The 23,523-nt window shown below is 53.1% G+C and overlaps 1 protein-coding gene across 5 annotated transcripts in view; it reads right to left on the reverse strand.

The window, feature by feature from the left end:
- LOC140410584 (kelch-like protein 29) overlaps positions 1-23,523 on the reverse strand; it is a 598,914-nt gene that overhangs the window by 234,378 nt on the left and 341,013 nt on the right. For all 5 annotated transcript variants that reach the window (XM_072498865.1, XM_072498864.1, XM_072498863.1 and 2 more), the window contains one exon: positions 21,509-21,656. In XM_072498865.1, the coding sequence (XP_072354966.1) occupies positions 21,509-21,656 (148 nt within the window). The remainder of the gene's footprint in view (positions 1-21,508; positions 21,657-23,523) is intronic.

Genomic DNA, 23,523 nt, shown 5'->3' on the forward strand with positions numbered 1-23,523 from the left:
TGAAATGCAGATTGAGGATGAACCAGGTTCCTCAGGTGAGCCATTTACTCAGATGATGGTTTAAAGCCCGTTCCAGACAAGACAATGGCTATATGACAGATGGTCATTCCCGTGGACAAGCACGCCCTACAGTGCTTTCTTGTATGACATATTAAATTTCTAAATTTATCCCATGTTAAATTGAGGTCACAGGACCTCTGCGTCAACTTCTGCACCAGGATGTCGAATGGTGCTGGCAAGAACATCACACAGCAGTCTTTAAAAGACTCAAAACAGGCACTTGCAGATCTACTGGTGAGACAATACTTTGACGTTCGAGTACCCGTATTCATATCAGCTGACACCTCCAGCACAGCCTTGGCACAGTCTGAATCCAGAAGGGCCGACCTTTGCTTCAAGGGCCACTGACACTGAGACACGTTATACACAGATCAAAACCTTGCTTTAGTCTTTACCTGTCAGACATTCCTTGACTTCATCTGTGGTTGTCCAGCAAATATTCAAAAATAACTATCTTAAAAAAGCTGCTCCACTCTGCATCTACACGGCTGCAACGAATGATGCTAAGGCTGCAGCATCGTCTACAAACGTGGTAAGGAGCTGTACTTGGCTGATGCCCTGTCCAGAGTCTTCTTACCCACTGCAGACCAAGCAGATCATGAGGAAAACAAAGACATAATGAAAACAGAGATGCTGTCCTCTTGGATGGCACGGTGGTAGCACTGTTGCTTCACAGCGCCAGTGACCTGGTTTGAATTCCAGCTTTGGGTGACTGTCTGTATGGAGTTTGCATGTTCTCCCAGTGTCTGCATGGGTTTCCTTCCGGTACTCCAGCTTTCTCCCAAAGTCCAAAGATATGTAGGTTAGGTGGATTGGGCATGACAAATGTGTGGGGTTATGGGAATAGGGCAGGGAGGGTGCTCTTTCGTAGGGTTGGTGCAGTCCCGATGGTCCAAATGGCCTCCTTCTATGCTGTAGGGATTCTATGGATTCCAGGAACTCAAAGATGCCTCACATGCATACAATTGCATTACTTCATCACGAGGAGTTGGCCACAGTCCTCAAGGAGCTTCCTCCCGACTCCGCTCATTCTTCGTCATCAGGGATGGACTGATACAGCGTAGCCAATGATTTATCATCCTTACTTCTCTTCAGAGGAACTACATTTACAGACCTCCAATGGTCATTTACAGCAACTGGCATCTTTGAAAGGAATGGTAAACAACCTTTAGTATTAGTCGATTCACATTCTATGTTGTTTGAGGTTGACCATCTGCCAAACATAATGAGTAACACAGTCCACATCAAGCTCAAGAGACACTTCACCACACTCGTTATCCCAGAGACTCATGATAGACATCGCTCACCAATTCGTAACTTTGGACACACATGAGACTTCAAGCATATCATGAGCAGCCCACAACCGAACAGTTACATACTAGCCTCACATAATACCCACTATGTATGCAGCCGCTGCCACATTCTACAGGTATCTGAACCAACACAAACAGGTAACACAGCACTCCAGTGGCTTACGAGACAGGTCCCCTACACCAGTGGACATGCAGACTCCTCCCGAGGCGAATGGATGAGTCCTGCACGCACAGGATATACTGACAGAATGCTACACTTTGTCCACACTGAGGACACCAGTCTGAGAAAGATGACACCAACCAGCTTAACCACATGCTCAGGGCACCTGAGAAAACCAAATCATAGAATTTACAGTACAGAAGGAGGCCATCCGGCCCATCGAGTCTGCACTGGCCCTTGGAAAGAGCACCCCAATTAAGCCCACATCTCCACCCTATCCCTGCAACCCAGTAACCCCACCTAACCTTTTTGGACACTAAGGGAAATTTATCATGGCCAATCCACCTAACCTGCACATCTTTGGACTGTGGGGGGAAACCGGAGCACCCGGAGGAAACCCATGCAGACACGGGGAGAACGTGTAGACTCCGCACAGACGTGACACAAGCCAGGAATCAAACCTGGGGCCCTGGAGATGTGAAGCAACTGTGCAAGCCACTGTGCTACTATGCTGCCCTCCAATATGATGCTCCAGTATTTTATTACCACCTAACCGATAACTGGATTTCTAATTTCATCTTTCTACAGCCAAAAAGGGGAGTGGAGGGGAGGGGTGGCGGTGGTTGTGGTAAGGAGATATGATGAGCCTGTACCAGCTTAATATGTGCCTTATTGTGTATGTGAATAGTTATGTATTGTTGCCTATTAAACCTGTATGTGTCAAAATGGTCCGGACATGGTTTCTTATTGCGCACGCTGTTACATCTCATACCACCGGGTGTTCCAACTATATGGGGAACAACTGGCCATGTGTCAGGAGCACAGGGTTTAGCCCGGGAGTGCAGGCAGAGTACAAGCATGAAGTAGTGAATAAACTACTTTTTGTGATAAGTCCTTGTTGTCTGTGTTCCGGGAACCCAACATATTCATAATGTAGAACCTAGAAAAGTACAACTCCATATACCCAAAGACTTGAGTGCCGTTTTAATGTCACATTAATGTGCAGTTTACAATGTGAACTTTTAAACTATTTATCCCTGGGTGCACAGGTCATAAGAAGGAAGGGGTAGACAGAGTACCATGATCTCATGCATCTCTTTTTGTAATTGTTTTGATAGGATTTCTCTTATTCTCTTATACAAATCACATTTCAAAGTACCATTTATTACAGAAGCTAAAATATTTTCAACAGCTTAGTCTAATCTGAGGCCAGGTATTTAAGAGCAATGACATCACACTTTCCAACACTTTCTCCATCTATTCATAAAACCTGGTTGCAAAAACTATCAAAATGTGGTGTAAGGTCTGCAAGTTCAAATTTAATCATGTCAGAGGCCATTACACCAGTTAAACTTCCCAATTCTCCTAAAATTAAATTTTCATGGCATTAGAAAGTTTACAATAAAGCAATACTTGGATGGGTAATTGCATCACACGGTGTGACACTGCAACATTGCAGATCCACAAGGGTCAAGGTCGAATTTGCGGTCTATAGTGAGTTATCGGATGTCAGCTGCCAGTCCTCAAGAAATTGCATTCTTAAATCAGCTTTCCCTTCAGGGTAAGGGAGATGAACGGGTGATGGATTTTGATGGGATGGCAATGCTCAACGAGGGAAAGAGAGCGACTCAGTTCATAAGAGAAGTGAATCAACACATTGTGAGATAATGTGACCAAACTATTGGTATTGTCAGGTATTGCAGTACCCGAGAGGCTGAAGGCCATTGGTTAAACCTAGGCGTTTACCATTGGCTGTTTGGTATGTAGCTCCGCCATGACAGGCAGGGTATAAGAACCGGTGCGGTCCCAGCAGCCCTCATTCTGTACCGAAGCTGCTGGGGAACAGTTCTAGTCTATTAAAGCCTTCAGTTATGTTACTACCTCACCTTTAATTGTAATTGATCGTGCATCAATTTAATAGAATACACTTAAGCTGAAAGGATGGATCTCCGAATCAAGTCGGAGTGTCTACAACTCAGCCCCCACACGGAGAACTCGGCGGCGATATTTAAGCACTGGCTGGCAGGCTTTAAAGGCTACCTCGAGACGGCCGGAGGCACACCCTCAGGAGAACAGAAACTGCATCTCCTGCACTCAAGGGTAAGCCCTGGGATCTACACCCTCATCGAGGAGGCGGAGGACTCTGATGCTGCGATCGAACTGTTAAAAGGACATTATATCCGCCCTGTAAATCAGGTCTACGCACGTCACCTGCTTAGACTAGACAACAAAGTCCCGGGGAATCATTGGAGGAGTTCTACCGTGCGCTACTGGTGCTGGGCGGAATCTGTGGCTGCCCGCAGGTTTCGGTGAGTGAGCACACGGAACTCCTAATCCGGGATGCCTTCATAGCAGGTATGAGCTCCTCAGAGATCCGCCAAAGACTCTTAGAAAAAGACACCCTGGGACTTAGAGAGGCACGGGCCCTGGCAGGGTCCATGGACGTTGCCTCCAGAACGGCGCAATCCTATGCGCCCGACCGCGCGGCGGCACCCTGGGCTGCGTGGCATCCTGCAGCGGCAGCCCCACAGACCTTCCCCGTGTCCCCGCAGGCCTGCGCTGTAAGACGGCCCGCTAACTCCGTCGGGCCCCGTTGTTTCTTCTGCGGGCAGGCAAAGCACCCCCGCCAGCGCTGCCCGGCCCGCACCTCCACCTGCAAAGGGCGCGGCAAGAAGGGCCATTTTGTGGGGATCTGCCAAGCACGAGCCATGGCCGCGGTCTCCAGCGACTACGGACCGCCGCGGCAACCTTCCCTTCAGGCCCCAGGCGGCCAGCACTCACCGCCACACCCCTATCCTAGGGCCATGTGCGACCCACGGGCGCGGCCAGCTTGCTCCTCGGACACCACGCTGGACGGATTGGTGCCGCCATTTTGTTCATCCCCGCCGCCATTTTGTCCATCCCCAACCACCATGTGCGACCCATGGGAGACGCCATCTTGGATGGGGCCTTAGGCCCCCAGCACAGCCGACTACATGCTGCCCGATCAAAACCCGCAACTACTTCATCTGGCCTTGATGACTCTGGACCAAAATCGACCTCGGACACTCGCAACAGCAATGACGACGGTCTTCATCAAAGGCCACGAGACGTCCTGCCTGATCGACTCTGGGAGCACGGAAAGCTTTATATACCCCGACACGGTAAGGCACTGTTCACTTGTTACCCACCCTGTGAACCAAATAATCTCCCTGGCCTCCGGGTCACACTCGGTGGAGATAAAGGGGTTCTGCCTAGCAGACCTCACTGTCCAAGGCAGGAAATTCAACAAGTTCCGCCTTCATGTCCTGCCGCACCTCTGCGCGGCTACACTCCTGGGGTTGGACTTCCAATGTAACTTGCAAAGCCTGACCTTCAAATTCGGCGGCCCTATACCACCCCTTACTGTCTGCGGCCTCGCGACCCTTAAGGTCAACCTGCCTTCCCTGTTTGCGAACCTCAACCCGGATTGCAAAGTCGTCGCCACCAGGAGCAGACAGTACAGTGCCCAGGACCAGACCTTCATCAGGTCAGAGGTCCAAAGGCTACTGAGGGAAGGGGTCATTGAAGCTAGCACCAGTCCCTGGAGAGCTCAAGTAGTGGTGGTAAAGACCGGGGAGAAACATAGGATGGTCATTGACTACAGTCATACCATCAACAGTTTTACGCAGCTGGATGCGTACACTCTCCCCTGCATATCCGACCTGGTAAACAGGATCACGCAATAGAAGGTCTTCTCCACGGTGTATCTGAAGTCCGCCTACCATCAGCTACCCCTCCATAATAGTGACCGCAAATACACTGCCTTCGAAGCAGATGGGCGGCTCTATCATTTTTTAAGGGTTCCCTTTGTTGTCACTAACGGGGTCTCGGTCTTCCAATGTGAGGTGGACCGGTACGGCTTACACGCAACGTTTCTGTATCTTGATAATGTCACCAACTGCAGCCATAACCAGCAGGACCACGACACCAACCTCTGAAAATTTCTCCAGACCGCGAAAATCCTTAACTTAACGTACAATAAGGATAAATGCGAATTTAGCACCGACCGTCTAGCCATTCTAGGCTATGTAGTGCGAAATGGAGTTATAGGCCCCGACCCTGAACGCATGCGCCTCCTTATGGAGTTCCCCCTCCCTCACTGCTCCAAGGCCCTGAAGCGCTGCCTCGGGTTTTTCAGTTAATACGCCCAGTGGGTCCCTAACTACGCAGACAAAGCCCGACCCCTAATCCGGTCCGCAACCTCCCCCCTGTTGAAGGAGGGCCGCCAGGCCTTCAGCCACATCAAAGCAGATATTGCAAAGGCCACGAAGCACACCATCGACGAGTCCTGCCCCTTCCAGGTTGAGAGCGATGCGTCCGACGTAGCTCTGGCCGCCACCCTCAACCAAGCGGGCAGATCCGTGGCCTTCTTCTCTCGTACCCTCCATGCTTCTGAAATTCACCATTCCTCGGTCGAAAAAGAGGCACAAGCCATAGTAGAAGCTGTGCGACATTGGAGGCATTACCTGGCCGGCAGGAGATTCACTCTCCTCACTGACCAACGGTCGGTGGGCGTTCATGTTCGATAATGCACAGCGGGGCAAGATAAAAAAACGACAAGATCTTTCGGTGGAGGATTGAACTCTCCACCTACAACTACGAGATCTTGTACCGTCCTGGGAAGCTAAACGAGCCTCCTGATGCCCTGACGCGGCACATGTGCCACCACACAAATGGACCGCCTCCGAGCCCTCCACAAGGACCTCTGCACCCGGGGGGTCACTCGTTTTTTCCACTTCATTAAGACCCGCAACTGCCCTACTCCATCGAGGAGGACAGGACAGCCACCAGGGACTGCCAAATCTGCGCGGAATGCAAACCGCACTTCTACCAGCCAGAGAGGGCGCACCTGATAAAGGCTTCCCGTCCCTTTGAACGCCTCAGCATGGACTTCAAAGGCCCCCTCCCCTCCACCGACCGCAACACATACTTCCTGAACGTGAGTGACGAGTACTCCCGGTTCCCATTCGCCATCCCCTGCCCAGACATGACCACAACCACCGTCATCAAGGCCCTCCAGGTATCTTTACACTGTTGGGTTTCCCCGCGTAGATACACAGTGATAGGGGGTCCTCCTTCATGAGCGACGAACTGCGTCAATTCCTGCTCAGCAAAGGCATCGCCTCCAGCAGGACGACCAGTTACAACCCCCGGGGAAACGGGCAGGTAGAGAGGGAGAACCGGAACGGTCTGGAAGACGTTCTACTGACCCTACGATCCAGGAATCTCCCAGTCTCCGCTGGCAAGAAGTCCTCCCGGAGGCCTCCACGCCATCCGGTCACTGCTCTGTACAACTGCCAACCAGACACCTCATGAACGTCTCCTCGTCTTCCCAGGAAATCCTCTTCCGGACCTCGCTCCCAACCTGGCTAGCAACACCCGGACCCATCCTGCTCTGGAGGCACGTGCGGGCGCACAAGTCGGACCCGTTGGTCGAGGAGGGTCCGCCTGCTGCACGCTAGCCCCCAGTAAGCCTATGTGGCATTCCCTGACGGCCGGCAAGATACAGTCTCCCTTCGGGACCTGGCGCCCGCCGGAACACCACGCGCACCTAAACCATTACCCCCCACCCTCCCCCCCTCCACAGCACCTCACAGGAGGTTCAGCTCCTCCAACTGCTCCTGCCATGGCCCTTCCACCCACCGATGCCCCCTACAGGCGCCCCCTCTCGTGTCGACCGTTTGCCCCACCAGCGCCGTCCAGGGGTGACAAAGCTGCCATGGAGGCCAAAGCCATGCTCCCGGGGTCGCAGACGCCGGACCCCCACCAGAATCACCACCGAAGCTCAGGCGGTCCAGGAGGATGACCAGGCCATCCGACCGACTGATTGCTTCAGTGTAACTGTAACTGTAAATGAACACTGAATGTATGTATCTTCCACGCTCGTAAATATTCTCGACAACCTGTAAGGAAGTATCATGGTACCTCCATATCTGATCATACCATGTTAGATGCAATTGTAACCACTGGCCACCCCCCCCCCCCCCCCCCCCCCCCCACCCCCGGACTCCTTTTAACAGGGGGTGAATGTGGTATTATCAGGTATTGCAGTACCCGAGAGGCTGACGACCATTGGTTAAACCTAGGAGTTTACCATTGGCTGTTTGGGATGTAGCTCCGCCCTGACAGGCGGGGTATAAGAACAGGTGCCATCCCAGCAGCTGGGGAACAGTTCTAGTCTATTAAAGCCTTCAGTTATGTTACTACCTCGTCTTTAATTGTAATCGATCGTGCATCAACTATTAATTTAAAAAACAGAAGTCATTTTAAAAAGATAATGGGGCCGAATTTGGTTAATGCCAGCAGCAGGAAGCAGACTCATAGTGAAATAAGGAAAGATATAGTTCGCTGGAAGCGATAGAGCAAAGGTTCACCAGATTGATTCATGTGATGACAGCTGGGACTTGTCCTTTGTTGCGTGGTTGGGCATATTGGCACAAGGGAATGGAATAACTTGCTCTTTATTTTTTCTAAATAAAAGTATTCACCAATAATATATCTGTAAGAATTAATTGGTTTCCAATTGTCAGGTGAGTTGTGATAGAATGTGTCAAATGTAGACTAACTCTTGATAAATGCGTGCAAAGAAAACAGAGCTGGATAACAGGTATTTCCTGGTATAAACCAGCGTGTATTAAATATCACGTGATGTGATAAGATTCCCTCAACATTTCTTCAATTGATGAATGAGATTTTCATAGATTAATTAAAAATAAATAGCTTTCATTAGCTGATGGTAAGTTATAAAGACATGAGGCGGGATTCTCAGTTTCTGAGACTAAGTGTTGACGCCAATGCAGAGGACTTTTACGACAGAAAAGCCGGAGCCGCACCTGCACCGATTCAGCTACCGTTAAGGGGGAAGCACGGGCGCCATGTGGAACACAATCGGTTCTAATGAGAAACGGTGCCGGATTTGCCAGTTTCGCGATTGACACCCAAAGGCTGACAAGCTGCAGCCACATATAAACAATTCTCCCCACACACACATCATCCCAGCCAACAAGATGGCAGCGAGGAGGGCAGCTTCAAGGTTCACAGAGGCCGAGCTGGAGACCCTTTGGACGCGGTGGAGGAGCGGCGGATGACCCTGTAACCCAGCCCAGGAAGAAGGCTGCCAGCCGCCGCCGTTCGCAGTGCCTGGGCGCAGATGGCAGAGGCCGTGACCGTCGTGGACAGCACCATCCGGACGGGCCAACAGTGGCAGAAAAAACTGCATGACCTCCTCAGGGCGGCCAGAGTGAGTAGGTAGCAGTGTGCCCCTGGCACTAACCCCACCCCACAGAGGTGTAACCCCACCGCCAGAGGATGGCTGAACCTCCAGCCTGCACCACATGCGGTTACCCATACTGGCCGCCATGGCCGGTTGCCCTGGCCACTGAGGCCTGTGGTGAATGTATAATTACTGATAATTCACCAGTACACTGTCTTATGTTATTAACCCTGTGGGCTCTACCTATGGGCCATTGTGTGGCTTCACCCACAGGGGATATGTTGGGGCATGTACGGGCTCCGCCCATGGCTCCACCCCCTTTACAGGAAGTAAAAGAGCTGCTGACCTGCGGGGCCGCCGTCAGTGTTGTACCGGTCACAGGCAGGCTCAGTTCTAAGCTGATTAAAACCACGGTTTACTTCTCCACGTGTCTTCGAGTGAATTGATGGTCGCATCAAGGCCATCAGCTACCTACCCCCTGGACTGCATATGTTGGACTGTCTAACACTGTCATTTTCGGTGTCCCGTCCCCCTCCCCTCCCCAGGAGAAGGCCGCGCACAGCCGCCAGGAGCGGGAGCAGACCGCCGGATTAGTGGCACCTCACCTTGGCAGAGCAGAGGGCCCTGGACGTGGTTGGTGGCCCGGAGGGAAGGGAGGTCAACGGGGTGGAGATCGGCCGTGGCTGAGGAAGTGAAATCCTGCGGAGTTGCGGTTCCCTGTGACACATGTATCGACCCCCCCCTCCAACACCACCCCCCAACGCTCTCACCCCACACCAGTCACCTGACACCACCCTCACCCCCACCCCCACCCCATCCTTACCCCCAACCACACCCTCACCCTATACCATCCCCACACCACCACCCCTACCACCTCCAGCCCACAGTCTAATCATGCGTCTTGTCTTGTGGACATGCTGGAGATGGGGCTGATCCATCTGGCGTCCCCCGCCCCCAGCCAGTGCCACAGCTGGAGCCCCCCCCCCATCCCGTGAGCCGAGCAGTGCTGGGTGCAGCTCAGCCTTCCACCCGATACTCAGGACATCCAGGAGCTCGGGTCGGTGGATGACAGTGATTTTCCATCAGTTTTGTCCAACGCCCACCACCATCCCAGAGACTCTCACCTCGGTTGGGCATGTTAGTGATGAGGCTCCTGGGACACTCTCTGGTGCATATCACACAGTTGACCCGGTACAGCAGGTGGAGGTAAGAACACCTGAGGGGCAGACGGTTGGAGGCAGGCCGACCCCAGGAACTAGCTGCCGTTCAGACGGGGTCTCGGGCTTCTGGAACAGACAGTCCCATGGATTGTGGAGATGCAGTCGCAGAGCCTGGGACTACATGAGGGGATGTCAGCGAGAATCCAGCACCTGCAGCCACAGTTGGAGGAGTCCAACCGTGTGTAGCAGCAGTAGGTGGTGCCAAACATGCGTGCCACCCAGGCAAACACCGCACGGGTGGCATTTGCAATGGAGGCATTGGGGGGGGCAACGGTTTGGGCTATGGATCGGCATGTCCAAGGTCTGGGACATTCTGTGCGGGCACTGGCCGAGGCCCAGGACAAGGTCACCGTCTCACAGGTGACAATGTCCCAGTACTTCCTGGAAATCGCTGCGGTGCTGCTGAGTGTGGCCCAGTCTCAGCAGGCCATGGCTGGGAATGTCGGCAGCATTGCCCAGGTGCTGGCTGACGTGGCGCAGACTCAGAGGGAGGTGATCCAGTCTCAGAGGGAGATGGCGCAGTCATAGCTGATGTGACACAGACCCAGAAGGTGGTGGCACAGTCGCAGTGTGATGTGGCGCAATCGAAGTCGGAGATGGTCCACTTCCTGTGCTCCATAGCAATGAGCATCCCAGACCTTGGTTGAGACCAGAGCAGGCCTCCAGGAGGTGTTGCGGGGGCCTCAGGGGATAGCTCCCCTCGCATCCCTGTCACATGGAGTAGCCTGGGGGCCATCGGGAGGAGGAGGTGATGGGGCCCATGCCAGTGACTCCCACAGGGGAGGTGCCGAAAACCGCAGCACCTCGGAGGTCACTGGGGTGGAGTTTGGCCATGGGCAAGGAAGTGAGACCCTGCTGAGATGCGGTTCCCCATGACACGTGTCAACCCCCCAACATCACCCTCACACCACCCTCATCCCCACACCACCCCGACCCGTCACCCCACCCTCACATCACTCCTACCCCTCCCATCACCCTCATCCCACCCCCATCACTCGCACTCCCCACCGGCCCGCAGTCTAATGATGCGCCTTGTCCTGTGTCTTGTAGGACCTGCCGGAGATGGGGTGGGTCCACCTGGCTTCCCCAGCCAGTGCCACACCTGGAGCTCCCCCATGAGCCGAGCAGCGAGGCTAAGAGAAGCTCAGACACCAGCCTTCCACCCAGATGCAGCACACCGCGGAGTTCGAGTCCGAGGATGACACTGACTTCCCGTCACAGCTGTCTCCAGAACCCTCCACCATCGCAAGAGACACTCACCTCGGTTGGACATTTTAGTGAACAGGCTCCTGGGGTACTACGTGGTGCGCAGCACACAGTTCACCCGGTATAGCAAGTGGACGTAGGAACACCCGAGGGGGCGGACAGCTGGAGGGCGGGCTGACCCCAGGGATACCTGCCATCAAGACGGACAGTCCCATCGATCTTGGAGATGCAGAGCCAGGGACTAAATGAGGGGTTGTTAGCGAGCATCCAGTACCTGCAGGTGCAGTTGAAGGACTCCAAACACGTTCAGGAGCATGAGATGGTGCCGACCATGAGTGCCACCCCAGCGAACACTTCACAGGTGGCGTCCATGGTGGAGCCATTTTGGGCGAAGGTTTTGACTATGGATCAGCATGTCCGAGGGCTGGGGCATTCTGTGCAGGCGCTGGTCGAGGCTCAGGACAGGGGTTGCCACCTCACAGGCAACCATGTGCCAGAGCCACTCGGATATCACAGCGGCGGTCTAGAGCGTGGCCCAGTCACAGAGAGCCAAAGCAGGGAACGTCAGCGACACTGCCCAGGCGCTGCCGACGTGGCCCAGTCACAAAGGAAGATGGCGCAGTCACTGACTCATGTGAATGATGGCACAGTCAATGGGTGATGGGGTGCAGTCCCAGACGGAGATGGCCCACTCCCTGTGCTCCCTGGTCGTGAGCATGCAGACCCTCATCGGAACCAGAGCGGGCCTCCATGTCTGGCAGCGCCAGGAGGCAGGGGAACCTCAGGGGTTAGCTCTGCTCACACCCCGTCCCATGGATTAGCCCGGGGGCCATCAGGCACCCCAAGGGAGGAAGAGGTGATGGCGTCCGTGCTGGTGGGTTCTGTAGGCGAGGTGCCAGAACACCGCAGCGCCTCACACTCCCACCGCCGCCCCACCCCTCCCTGTCCATGGTGCATCTGGTGGGCAACGGGCCGAACAGGGAGGCAGGACGCCACCTGGGGTGCCCAAGAGCTGCTGGTCGCCCCAGAAGATTGCCTCCAACGAGCACCCAGGTCGCAGGGCGGGAATCACAGCCAGCCACCTCCACTCTGTCCGTGCCATCTAGGAATCCACCACGACATAGCATTCGGGTCCACAAGGCCAGGAAGTTAGACACTAGTTAAGTTGGCACAGGTGCAGGGCACAGTTTAGTTATAGGGGCTAGGGCACAAATCTGTACATATATTGCCACATTAAACACCTGTTCACACTGTTACAATCTGTCTGTCTCAGTGCTCTATCCGATGGGTGTGAATGGTGGGCTGGTCAGAGAGGAGGGGGGAAAGATGGACGGATGTTATGGGTGGCCTGGGCTCCCCACCTGCGCCCCCCCCCCCCCCCCCCCCCCCAACCGCCCTCACCACCATCACCCTAGTGATTTGATGGGACCGTGTGATAGAATGGCCAGCTCGAATGGAAAGTGCTACATTGGGCAGGAGTCAGACATTCTCATACGTTGCGAAGCAACAGAGCTCATCGCAGAGCGGGTTGTCATCATCCTCCATCCCATGGACGAGACCCATGGTGTAACTGCCAACCCAGGACCCTCACCCCGTAGAGCAGTAGTTATGTATCACAGAGAGAGTTGCAGGCGAGGGGGTGGCCGGGGGGGGGGGGGGGGGGGGTTGGGGTTGTGATCAGTGTCCCTTGTGCATTGGCCCTGACGCACACGTCATGCAGCTTACCGTGCCTGCCTGGACCCCCATGTCCTGCCCATCCTCCCCCTCCCCCTGCATCCTCCTTGTCGGACGCCTGGCATTCCTCCTCCTATTCCAGTACATTGGCTCTCTGCTGCGCGATGTTGTGGAGGCAGCCACGATGCGGGCAACCCTCTCAGCATCATATTGAAGGGCCCCTCCAGAGCGGTCCAGGCACCTGAACCACATCTTCAGGAAGCTGAAGCACCGCTCGATCACAGGGGGGCGTCTCAACCATGTCAGGAATCGTGGAGCATGCCAGGATGAAGGCGCTGTGCACATTGCATGGGTATCGGGCGCAGACATGTATGATGAGCAGCTGATGGCCACATATCAGCTGCACGTTCATTGAGTGGAATCCCTTTCATTTGCTGTAGAGCGACAGGTTATCTGCAGGTGCTCGTAGGGGGACATGCATCCAAGCAATCACCCCCTGGTCCCGGGGCATCCCGGCCATGGCGGCGAACCCTGACACCCAGGAAGCCTGGTGGGCTCGGTCCACATTGAAGGGGATGCACCTGTGCATCGAGGTCTGTGAGATCCCGGTCAGGACCCCATCGGCCCCTTCAAGGACTCCATGGCGTAAATGTTCAAGGTGACTGATGCACAATCAATTACTCATGAGACAAGGAGGGTCATACTAATCGGTTTTAATCAGCTAGAACTGTACCCAGCAGCTTCGATACAGAAAGTGAAGGCTGCTGGAACGGCATGGGTTCTTATACCCCGCCTCTCAGGGCGGAACTATGTGCATTAGCCAATGGTAGACTCCTAGGTCTAGCCAAATGGCATCCACCTCTCAGGTACTGCAATACCTGGTATTACCACATTCACCCTCTGTTACAAAAAGGACCCAGCGGGGTGATGGCCAGTGTTACTGTCGCCTTTTGCATGGTAGGACCAGGTATTGCAGGTACCGTGATGTTGAGGGTAACAGAGAAAGTTTTTATTGTTTTATGGTGCAGCAATCAGGCGATCGGGTGGCCTGGTCGTCCTTCTGGAGCGTCTGGGCTTCGGCGATGATCCTGGTGTAGGGCCCGGCGGTTGTGGCTCCGGGAACGTGGTGTCTTCCTCCCTGGCAGCTTCGTCACCCCTAGGCGGCGCTGTTGGGGTGAAAAGTGGGCAGGGGGGAGGGGCGCCTGTAGGGGGCGTTGGTGCCTGTTCGGCGCTGAGTAGGGGCAGCAGCAGTACTGACCCTCCGGTCAGGTGCTGCGGGGAGGGTGGGGGCAATGGTGTGGGTGCGCGTGGGGCTCCGGCGGGCGCCAGGTCCCGAAGGGAGACCGTGTCTTGGCGGCCGTCAGGGAACGCTACGTAGGCGTACTAAGGGCTGGCATGCAGCAGGTGGACCCTCTCGACCAACGGGTCCGACTTGTGCGCTGCATCAGGACGGGTCCGGGTGTCGCTAGCCAGGTTGGGAGCGAGGTCCCGGAGGAGGACTTCCTGGGGAAGGCAGGGATACGTTCGTGAGTTGTCTGGTTTGTGGTAGTACAGAGCAGCGATCGAATGGAGTGAAGGGCCACTGGGAGGACTTCTTGCCAGCGGGAGACTGGGAGATTCCTGGACCGAAGGGCCAGCAGGACGGTCTTCCAGACCGTTCCGTTCTCCCTCTCTACCTGCCCGTTTCCCCGAGGGTTGTAACTGGTCGTCCTGCTGGAGGCGATGCCTTTGCTGAGCAGGAATTGACGCAGTTCGTCGCTCATGAAGGACAACCCCCTATCACTGTGTATGGACGCGGGGAAACCGAACAGTGTAAAGATACCCTGGAGGGCCTTGATGACACTGGTTGTGGTCATGTCTGGGCAGGGGATGGAGAATGGGAACCGGGAGTATTCGTCAATCACGTTAAGGAAGTACATGTTGCGGTCGGTGGAGGGGAGGGGGCCTTTGAATCCATGCTGAGGCGTTCAAAGGGATGGGAAGCCTTTATCAGGTGCGCCCTCTCTGGCCGGTAGAAGTGCGGTTTGCACTCCGCGCAGATTTGGCAGTCCCTGGTGACTGTCCTGACCACCTCGATGGAGTAGGGCAGGTTGCGGGTCTTGATAAAATGGAAAAAGCGAGTGACCCCCCGGGTGGCAGAGGTCCTTGTGGAGGGATCGGAGGTGGTCCACTTGTGCTGTGGCACAAGTGCCGCGGGACAGGGCATCAGGAGGCTCATTTAGCTTCCCCGGACGGTACAAGATCTCGTAATTGAAGGTGGGGAGTTCTATCCTCCACCGCAAGATCTTGTCGTTCTTAATCTTGCCCCGCTGTGCATTGTCGAACATGAACGCCACCGACCGTTGGTCTGTGAGGAGAGTGAATCTCCTGCCAGCCAGGTAATGCCTCCAGTGTCGCACAGCTTCTACTATGGCCTGGGCCTCCTTTTCGACCGAGGAGTGGCGAATTTCGGAAGCATGGAGAGTACGGGAGAAGAAAGCCACGGGCCTGCCCGCTTGGTTGAGGGTGGCCGCCAGAGCTATGTCGGACGCATCGCTCTCGACCTGGAAGGGGAGGGACTTGTCGATGGCGCGCATCGTGGCTTTTGCGATGTCCACTTTGATGTTGCAGAAGGCCTGGCGGGCCTCCGTCGACAGGGGGAAAGTTGTGGACTGGATCAGGGCTCGAGCCTCGTCTGCGTAATTAGGGACCCATTGTGCATAATAGCTAAAGAAGCCGAGGCAGAGCTTTAGGGCCTTGGGGCAGTGAGGGAGGGGGAACTCCATGAGGGGGCGCATGCGTTCAAGATCGGGGCCTATGACTCCATTTCGCACTACGTAGCCTAGGATGGCTAGGCGGTCGGTGCTAAACACGCATTTCTCCTTATTGTAGGTCAGATTAAGGAGGTTCGCGGTCTGGAGAAATTTTCGGAGGTTGGTGTCGTGGTCCTGCTGGTCTTGGCCGCAGATGGTGACGTTATCAAGATACGGGAACGTTGCGCGTAAGCCGTACCGGTCAACCATTCGGTCCTTCTCATGCTGGAAGACCGAGACCCCGTTCGTGACACCGAAGGGAACCCTTAAAAAGTGATAGAGCCGCCCATCTGCTTCGAAGGCAGTGTACTGGCGGTCCCCATGACGGAGGGACAGCTGGTGGTAGGCAGACTTGAGCTCCACCTTGGAGAAGATCTTGTATTGCGCAATCCTGTTTACCAGGTCGGCTATACGGGGGAGAGTGTACGCGTCCAGCTGCGTAAACCTGTTGATGGTCTGGCTATCGTCGATGACCATCCTATGTTTCTCCCCGGTCTTTACCACCACTACTTGAGCCCTCCAGGCAGACCCAGTGTGCTGGTTTAGCACACTGAGCTAAATTGCTGGCTTTTAAAGCAGACCAAGGCAGGCCAGCAGCACCGTTCAATTCCTGTAACAGCTTCCCCGAACAGGCGCCGGAATGTGGCGACTAGGGGCTTTTCACAGTAACTTCATTTGAAGCCTATTTGTGACAATAAGCGATTTTCATTTCATTTTTTCATTTCATTTCATTTCAGGGGATATTGCTTGCTTCGATGACCCCTTCCTTCAGCAGCCTTTGGACCTCTGACCCGATGAAGGTCCGGTCCTGGGCACTGTACCGTCTGCACTTGGTGGCGACGGGTTTGCAATCCGGGGTGCGGTTCGCAAACAGGGAAGGGGGGTCGACCTTAAGAGTCGCGAGGCCACAAACAGTAAGGGGGGGAATAGGGCCGCCGAGTTTAAAAGTCAGGCTTTTCAGATGGCACTGGAAATCCAGCCCAAGGAGGGTGGCTGCGCAGAGGTGCGGCAGAACGTACAGGCGGAAATTGCGGAATTCCCTGCCTTGGGCAGTGAGGTTCGCTAGGCAGAACCCCTTTATCTCCACTGCGTGTGATCTGGAGGCCAGGGAGATCCGTTGGTTTACGGGAAGGGTGACAAGGGAACAGCGCCTTACCGTGTCGGGATGGACAAAGCTTTCCGTTCTCCCGGAGTCGATCAGGCACGATGTCACGTGGCCGTTGATAGCGATCGTTGTGGTGGCTTTCGCTAGCGTCCGGGGCCGACTCTGATCCAGGGTCACGGAGGCCAGCTGCAGCAAGGAGGAGTTCTGGTCAGGCAGCGTGGAGTCGGCAGCGCTGGGGGCTTGAGGCCGATTCAGGGTAACGGATGCCAGCTGTACCAAGGGGGAGTTCCGGTCAGGCAGCGTGGAGTCGGCAGCGCTGGGGGCTTGAGGCCCCATCCAAGATGGCGTCAGCCACGGGTCGCACATGGAGTCCGGGGATACAGAAGATGGCGTCGGCGAGGGACAAAATGGCGTCGCCCATCCACCCAGCGTGGTGGCCGGGGGGCAAAATGGCCGTGCCGGTGGGTCGCACGTTGCCTGTGGGTAGGAGGGTGGCGATGGGCCTTGGACGGCCGGGACCTGGAACAAAGGCTGATGATAGTCGCTGGCGACCGCTGCCACGGCGCAGGCCTGGCAGACCGCGACATAGTGGCCTTTCTTGCCGCACCCTTTGCAGGTGACGGTGCGGGCCGGGCAGCGCACGCGCGGATGATTCTCTTGGCCACGGAAGAAGCAGTGTTGGCCGGCGGTGAAACCGGGCCGTCTAGCGGCGCAGGCCTGCGGGGTTAGCGGGAAAGTCTGGGGGGCTGCCGCGACGGGGTGCCACGCAGCCCAGGAGGGCGCCGTGCGCCCGGGAGAAAAAGCCAGTGCGTTTTTGTACGCAACGTCCATAGACCCTGCCAGGGCCCGTGCCTCAGTAAGTCCCAGCATGTCCATTTCAAGGAGCCTTCTGCGGATGTCGGGAGAAGACATACCTGCCATGAAAGCGTCCCGAATTAAAAGTTCCATGTGTTCATTCCCCGTGACTGGTGGGCAGCCGCAGTTCCGGCCCAGCACTAGTAGAGCCCGATAGAAGTCCTCCAGTGTTTCTTCAGGGCTCTGCTTTCTAGTTGCCAACAGGTGACGGGCGTAGACCTGGTTCAGAGGACCGATGTAAGGTCCTTCTAGCAGCTTGATAGCTGCAGCATAATTCTCCGCCTCCTCGATCAGAGGGTAGATTGCAGGGCTGACTCGGGAGCGTAGAAGGTGCATCTTCTGCCTTTCCGTGGGGGTGTCGGCGGCTGAGTCGATGAAGCTCTCAAAACACGCCAACCAGTGCTTAAAAATACCAGCGGAGTTGTCTGCGTGGGGACTGAGCTGAAGGCACTCCGGCTTGATGCGGAGGTCCATCCTTTCAGAAGTAATAGCTGATTAAATTGATGCACAATCAATTACTCGTGAGACAAGGAGAGTCATACTAATCGGCTTTAATCAGCTAGAACTGTACCCAGTAGCTTCGATACAGAAAGTGAAGGCTGCTGGGACGGCATTGGTTCTTATACCCCGCCTCTCAGGGCGGAGCTATGTGCGTTAGCCAATGGTAGACTCCTAGGTCTAGCCAATGGGCATCCACCTCTCAGGTACTGCAATACCTGGTATTACCACAGTGACTGTCACCTTGATGGCCCCCAGGAGCAGGTGTCCTCCCCATTACTCCCGCGGTGCCAGTTGTACCATGATCTGGCAGATATGTTGCACTGTGTGCCTGCTCAGCCGGAGTCTTTGACGGCATGCCCGGTCCGGCAGGTCCTCGGATGACAGGTGCTGCGGTACACACGAGGCCTCATGCTGCGCCTCCTTTGCACTTCCTCTCCTCAACCTGTTTGGCGGCTGGTCCTCCATCCTGGGAGGCTGCCTCCTGTCCCTCTGCTGCACACTCCGCTGCTGCAGTTTCCTCCTCCTTGAGTAGCTACAGCTCGTACAGTCACAGGGCAGCCCCCCGGGCTGTGGTGACCAGCAGAAAGACCACCATGCTGGTTGTATTCCAATATCCATTGTCAGCAATGGATACTGCAGGGGTGAAAGGCCGACATGTTAGTGTGGTGCATACCCCCATGCCAAACCAGGTCCAACAGCTGACACGGTGACCCTGGGTGGCACTGCAGGCTCTGCCCAGCATGTTCCCCTCTCCCCCCACTTCCACACCCGGGTTAGGGGTTACTGTGGCCGTCACCCTCGGTTGGTCGCTGGTGGGTTGCGGTCTGGTGGGGGGGGGGGTAGGGGAGCACCTATATGGCTGGTGTCACTCTGCTGAACCAGAGACCAAGGTGGGTGGTCACTGGGGTGCGCAGCAAGATGGCTGCCTTGCAGGCCGCTGCAATGGCGGTCCGTGACTTGACACTGCCCCAATCCCATGGGCCATTACCCCGGCCACTCAGCCTGTTCCCGTTACCCCTGCCCCCACTTGCCCCGGCTCTGGCAATGGCCCCCCCCCCCCCCCTCCGGCAGCTCACAGTCGCGTTTTTATGTGTCCTACCTCCTCTCTCTCCCTCATCCGCCACGATTTTTAAAAGCACAACTGAACCACGCCATTGGGAACTCAGCCCATCGGAAACAGAGAATCGCGGAGGACCCGGAGAATACCGGTCAAGCCCGCTAATAACATGCATGCGGTGGTTACGGTGTGCGTTTCGAACTGCATTGACGCCCCTTTCGGGGTAACAGAGAATTGCCATTTGGCGTCAAATCAGCGCCCGCCACACTTTTGGCCTGGGACACATTCTCTGCCAATCACGTTTTGCGATTTTGGCGTCAGCCAACGGAGAATCCCACCCCTTGTATCTGATTTTCCCTGCCCTTCGCTGGTAATGTAATGGACGGGAACATCATTTCAATACATTTTAATAAATGTACAATAAATTGAAATAAACTCAAAGGGCTTCACCACCATATGTTCTCCCCACATGTAGAATTCCCCCCTCGGTGACATGACGTGACACTAGCGAGGTTTACAACTGGTTGTTAAAAACATGAAGCAGGCGAGGGCAACCCGCTCGGAGCAACAACTCTAAGTATGGCCCCTGGAGGGAGAGGGACAAGCCTGACACTCTGGCACTGGCATGGGGGCAATTCCAGGGGTGGCCCCTCAAGGGGAACCCCATCCAATGGAGCTTCCTAATGTGTGTGTGGATGCCTCGGTGTTGCCTCGGTGCTTGTGAAGGAGGGGGACTATTCTTTCCAGTGCAGATTGGGTGCCAATTAGAAACGTTACCCCGATCTGAGCGGAGTCGGCATCGCCAGCTCCATCAGGCCCCACCACAGCAGTGTGGCGGTGAAGTCCAATCCTCCAGATTTTCTATTCATGGAGTGCCAGAAAATCTGGTGAGAAAATTTGGCTGTGGAACTGGAGAGCTGCATGCCGGTTTTCTCCCCTGAGCCAGCACTAGGTGCACAGAGTGTAAAGAATTCCACCCAGAGGGTGTTGAATCTTTGAATGCTCTACCCGAGAGTTGTGTGGAGGCTAAGTCATTGAATATATTCAAGACCGAGATCAATTTCAAGAAATATTAAAAATATCAAAAATACATCGGGTCATTGCAGGAAAATCACACTGATGTAGAAGATCAGCCATGATCTGGTGGAGCAGGTTTAAGAGGCTGAATGACCTACTCCAGCTATGATTTCCTATGTTTCGAAGTTTCAATAACTTGGACTGATATAATTTGTACTTCTAATTCCAATGGCCCATAACTTCCTGAGACTGGAAATATCTGGTGGATTGCCACTCTGGATGGACTTACCCTCGCTGTAATTCAGAAGCTCCTGTCTCGCCCAACCTTCCTCACTAGCCTTAGTGAAGACTGCCCCAGCTGCACCGGCGTGGAGTAACTGGGGTAGTGAAGAAAGAAATGCCCCCTTTTTACGGCATTAGGTTGGATGGGGTGCAGGGGGTGGGTGTTCGGGTCAGAGCAAGAGGGGAGGGTGGGCCGGAACTGGGGGATCTGCTGGGGGTTTGCGTGTGTTGGGGATGTCCCATGTGAGGCTTGGTCTGGAAGTTTAAATAGAGTTAGAAGTGATATTTTTCCTTTTTCCTTCTAACTATTGTAGAGCAACTATCGGGATAAAATTGGCATCCGAAGTTAGCAACTTAAATTGCTTCTGTCGGCTGGGTCTCAGCCCAGCGCAATTGTCCAGAGGAAGTTGGTGCTTCTGGACAATTTCCATGGAAACCCTTTCATGGGAATGTGCTGGAGGGATTCCCCAGCGCATCATTGGGGTACCCCCTAAATGTGACGGTGGGGAACCAGGAAGGTTTGAGCTGGTTTGGCTGATTTCCCATGAAGTACATTGAAAAACGATTGGGAACTCCTGCCCACATTGTGTGTTTACTGTCTAGCTGCCATAAATTGTGGCGATGAAGATTGCCAGTGTCTTGGAAAAAGATCCAATATAAAGGGGTGTAACTGCTAATCAGCACCCAAATAATTCATATTTAGGTTAATGGCAACTTTTCAGAAGATCCCTCCCATTGATGGTAATGTTTAATTCGGACTATTGCCTATTCACGGAATTAAAACCTCAAGCATTGATTATTTTATACAACTTTTGAGTGGAACATCCTCAGCGATTTTCTTGCTCAGAATGTTATGGCAATAAACAACACTGTGCTTTGATTAAAATGGTCTCAGCCTGCAGCTTTGCTATTTAATCAACGCAAGATCTGTTTATTGTTTCATACTCTTGAGAGATCCACTCATTTACTTCATTATTAAAAAGAGAGGAATTTGTGCTTTCTCCTGGGTTTTAGCAAAAAAAAAACACATACCAGCATTTTCTATTTCTCTCATTTGCTTGGATGGAGGTTCATCTGTGTCCCAGGGAGTTGATTGATTGATAGGAGTTTGTCCCCACCTCACACTTTTACTGAGCATTTGTCCTTGTGTTTGACTGTCAATCTTAGAAATGCTTGAAGGCTACATTTGGGAAGACAAAAATACATGCATTTAGACATTGTGTCTGATGATATTCGCCACACAAAACCATCCTTATGTCTTGATTCTCTTTGGAAATACTTGACAATATATTTCAAAACCTATTCTATACTCTGGTCTATTTAAATATTTTACTTCAGAATTAATACTTTTCTATTCCACGTCAATAAATGGAATGCCAAAATGAATTACATTTGTCTTTTGGCAAGGTTATCTTTTTAGAACAATTGAGTCCACTGTGTTCTTTGATTACCTCTTTACAGTCTCCGATTTTCTGAAGGCTGAGTTACACAACTTAAATCCAACATTTGATTTTGTTAAAACTCTTTTTTTTTGCCAACAAAAGCCTGAGTTACAAGCCAGTTCTTAAGCTTTTTATTCTGTAAAGAAAAAAATAAGATGACCTGGAAATTTCCAGAATACATTTTCTATGCTAACAACTACAGCGCAGTCTCAAGCGTGTAATAAACTCAGCAGATGGATTTTGAGGGAGTCAGCAAAGTAAAATAGGTTGAACTCAGCAGGGAATCGTAGGTGAAGACAAATATATTTACTATGCCATAAGTCCCCTTCATACCAAACAAAAATGTAGATGAGCAGTGGTAAACATTTTTGAATGCATTTTAACACTGTTGTGGTAAACATCCCATAATATATTTTATTTAAAAAAGCCAGAGGTTACTAAACAAAATACAGAAGTAATAACACTGCACTTCAGTTTTAAATGATCTTGTCTTCAATAATCTTTCTGGTATATATATTGTAGATACAGAAGACATACTAATAAATGGCAGCGCAATCTCGTCAGTGACAAAGAACATGCAGGAAGCATCGTGCATCAAAGTCATTTACAGAAAAATCACAAAATTTACTATAGGTACTGAACTAAAACACAGGTAAAATGCTGCTATGTGATTTTTATTCAGAGAATTTCTGGAACTACTTGTGTATAGATTGTAGCCAGAGAAATCATTTAATGCAGTTTTTTATTATTTGAGTCTCTACGGTATTATTTGAAAGAAAGTAAATCAGAATCAAGCTAAGTGTTGAGCGATGACAAAAGAGATAGGTGAAAAATGAACAAAACGAGAGTTTGGCAGGAGTTGGCAATGTGCCCAGAATCTTATCATATATTTATAAAGGGCAACCTCATTTGCCATTCAGAACACTGGATTGCTACACAATTGCTACAATGGATATCCATTTGTATTGTAAACCAGGAGAACCCGTCTGTCTGTGCGGAGTCTGCACATCCTCCCAGTGTGTGCGTGGGTTTCCTCCGGGTGCTCCGGTTTCCTCCCACAGTCCAAAGGTGTGCAGATTAGGTGGATTGGCCATGATAAATTGCCCATAGTGTCCAAAATTGCCCTTAGTGTTGGGTGGGGTTACTGGGTTATGGGGATAGGGTGGAGGTGTTGACCTTGGGTAGGGTGCTCTTTCCAAGAGCCGGTGCAGACTCGATGGGCCGAATGGCCTCCTTCTGCACTGTAAATTCTATCATCTACGATAAAACCTTAAATCTCCAAAATGGATCTAGAATCTACCTCAACTCAAAAGTCTGAGATGTGAACCAATTTGGAGCCATATGCAAATTTGATGACGGTGTTCCATGGAACTTAAAAATACAGAGCCTTGCTTCATGGTGATGCTTTTTATCCTACTTGTACGGAAATTTCATGAGAAAGACAAGAGGGGGAAGGTTTCAATTAACAGCCACCCATTTCTCGCCTGAAATGCAAACAATTGCCAATTTAAAAAATCACAGTGACACCATGGACACCTTCCATAGGATCCATACAGTGCAGAAGGTGGCCATTCGGCTCATCGAGTCTGCACCAACCCTCCGAAA

The sequence above is a fragment of the Scyliorhinus torazame genome, chromosome 4, assembly GCF_047496885.1.
Source record: "Scyliorhinus torazame isolate Kashiwa2021f chromosome 4, sScyTor2.1, whole genome shotgun sequence".
Taxonomy (NCBI): domain Eukaryota; kingdom Metazoa; phylum Chordata; class Chondrichthyes; order Carcharhiniformes; family Scyliorhinidae; genus Scyliorhinus; species Scyliorhinus torazame.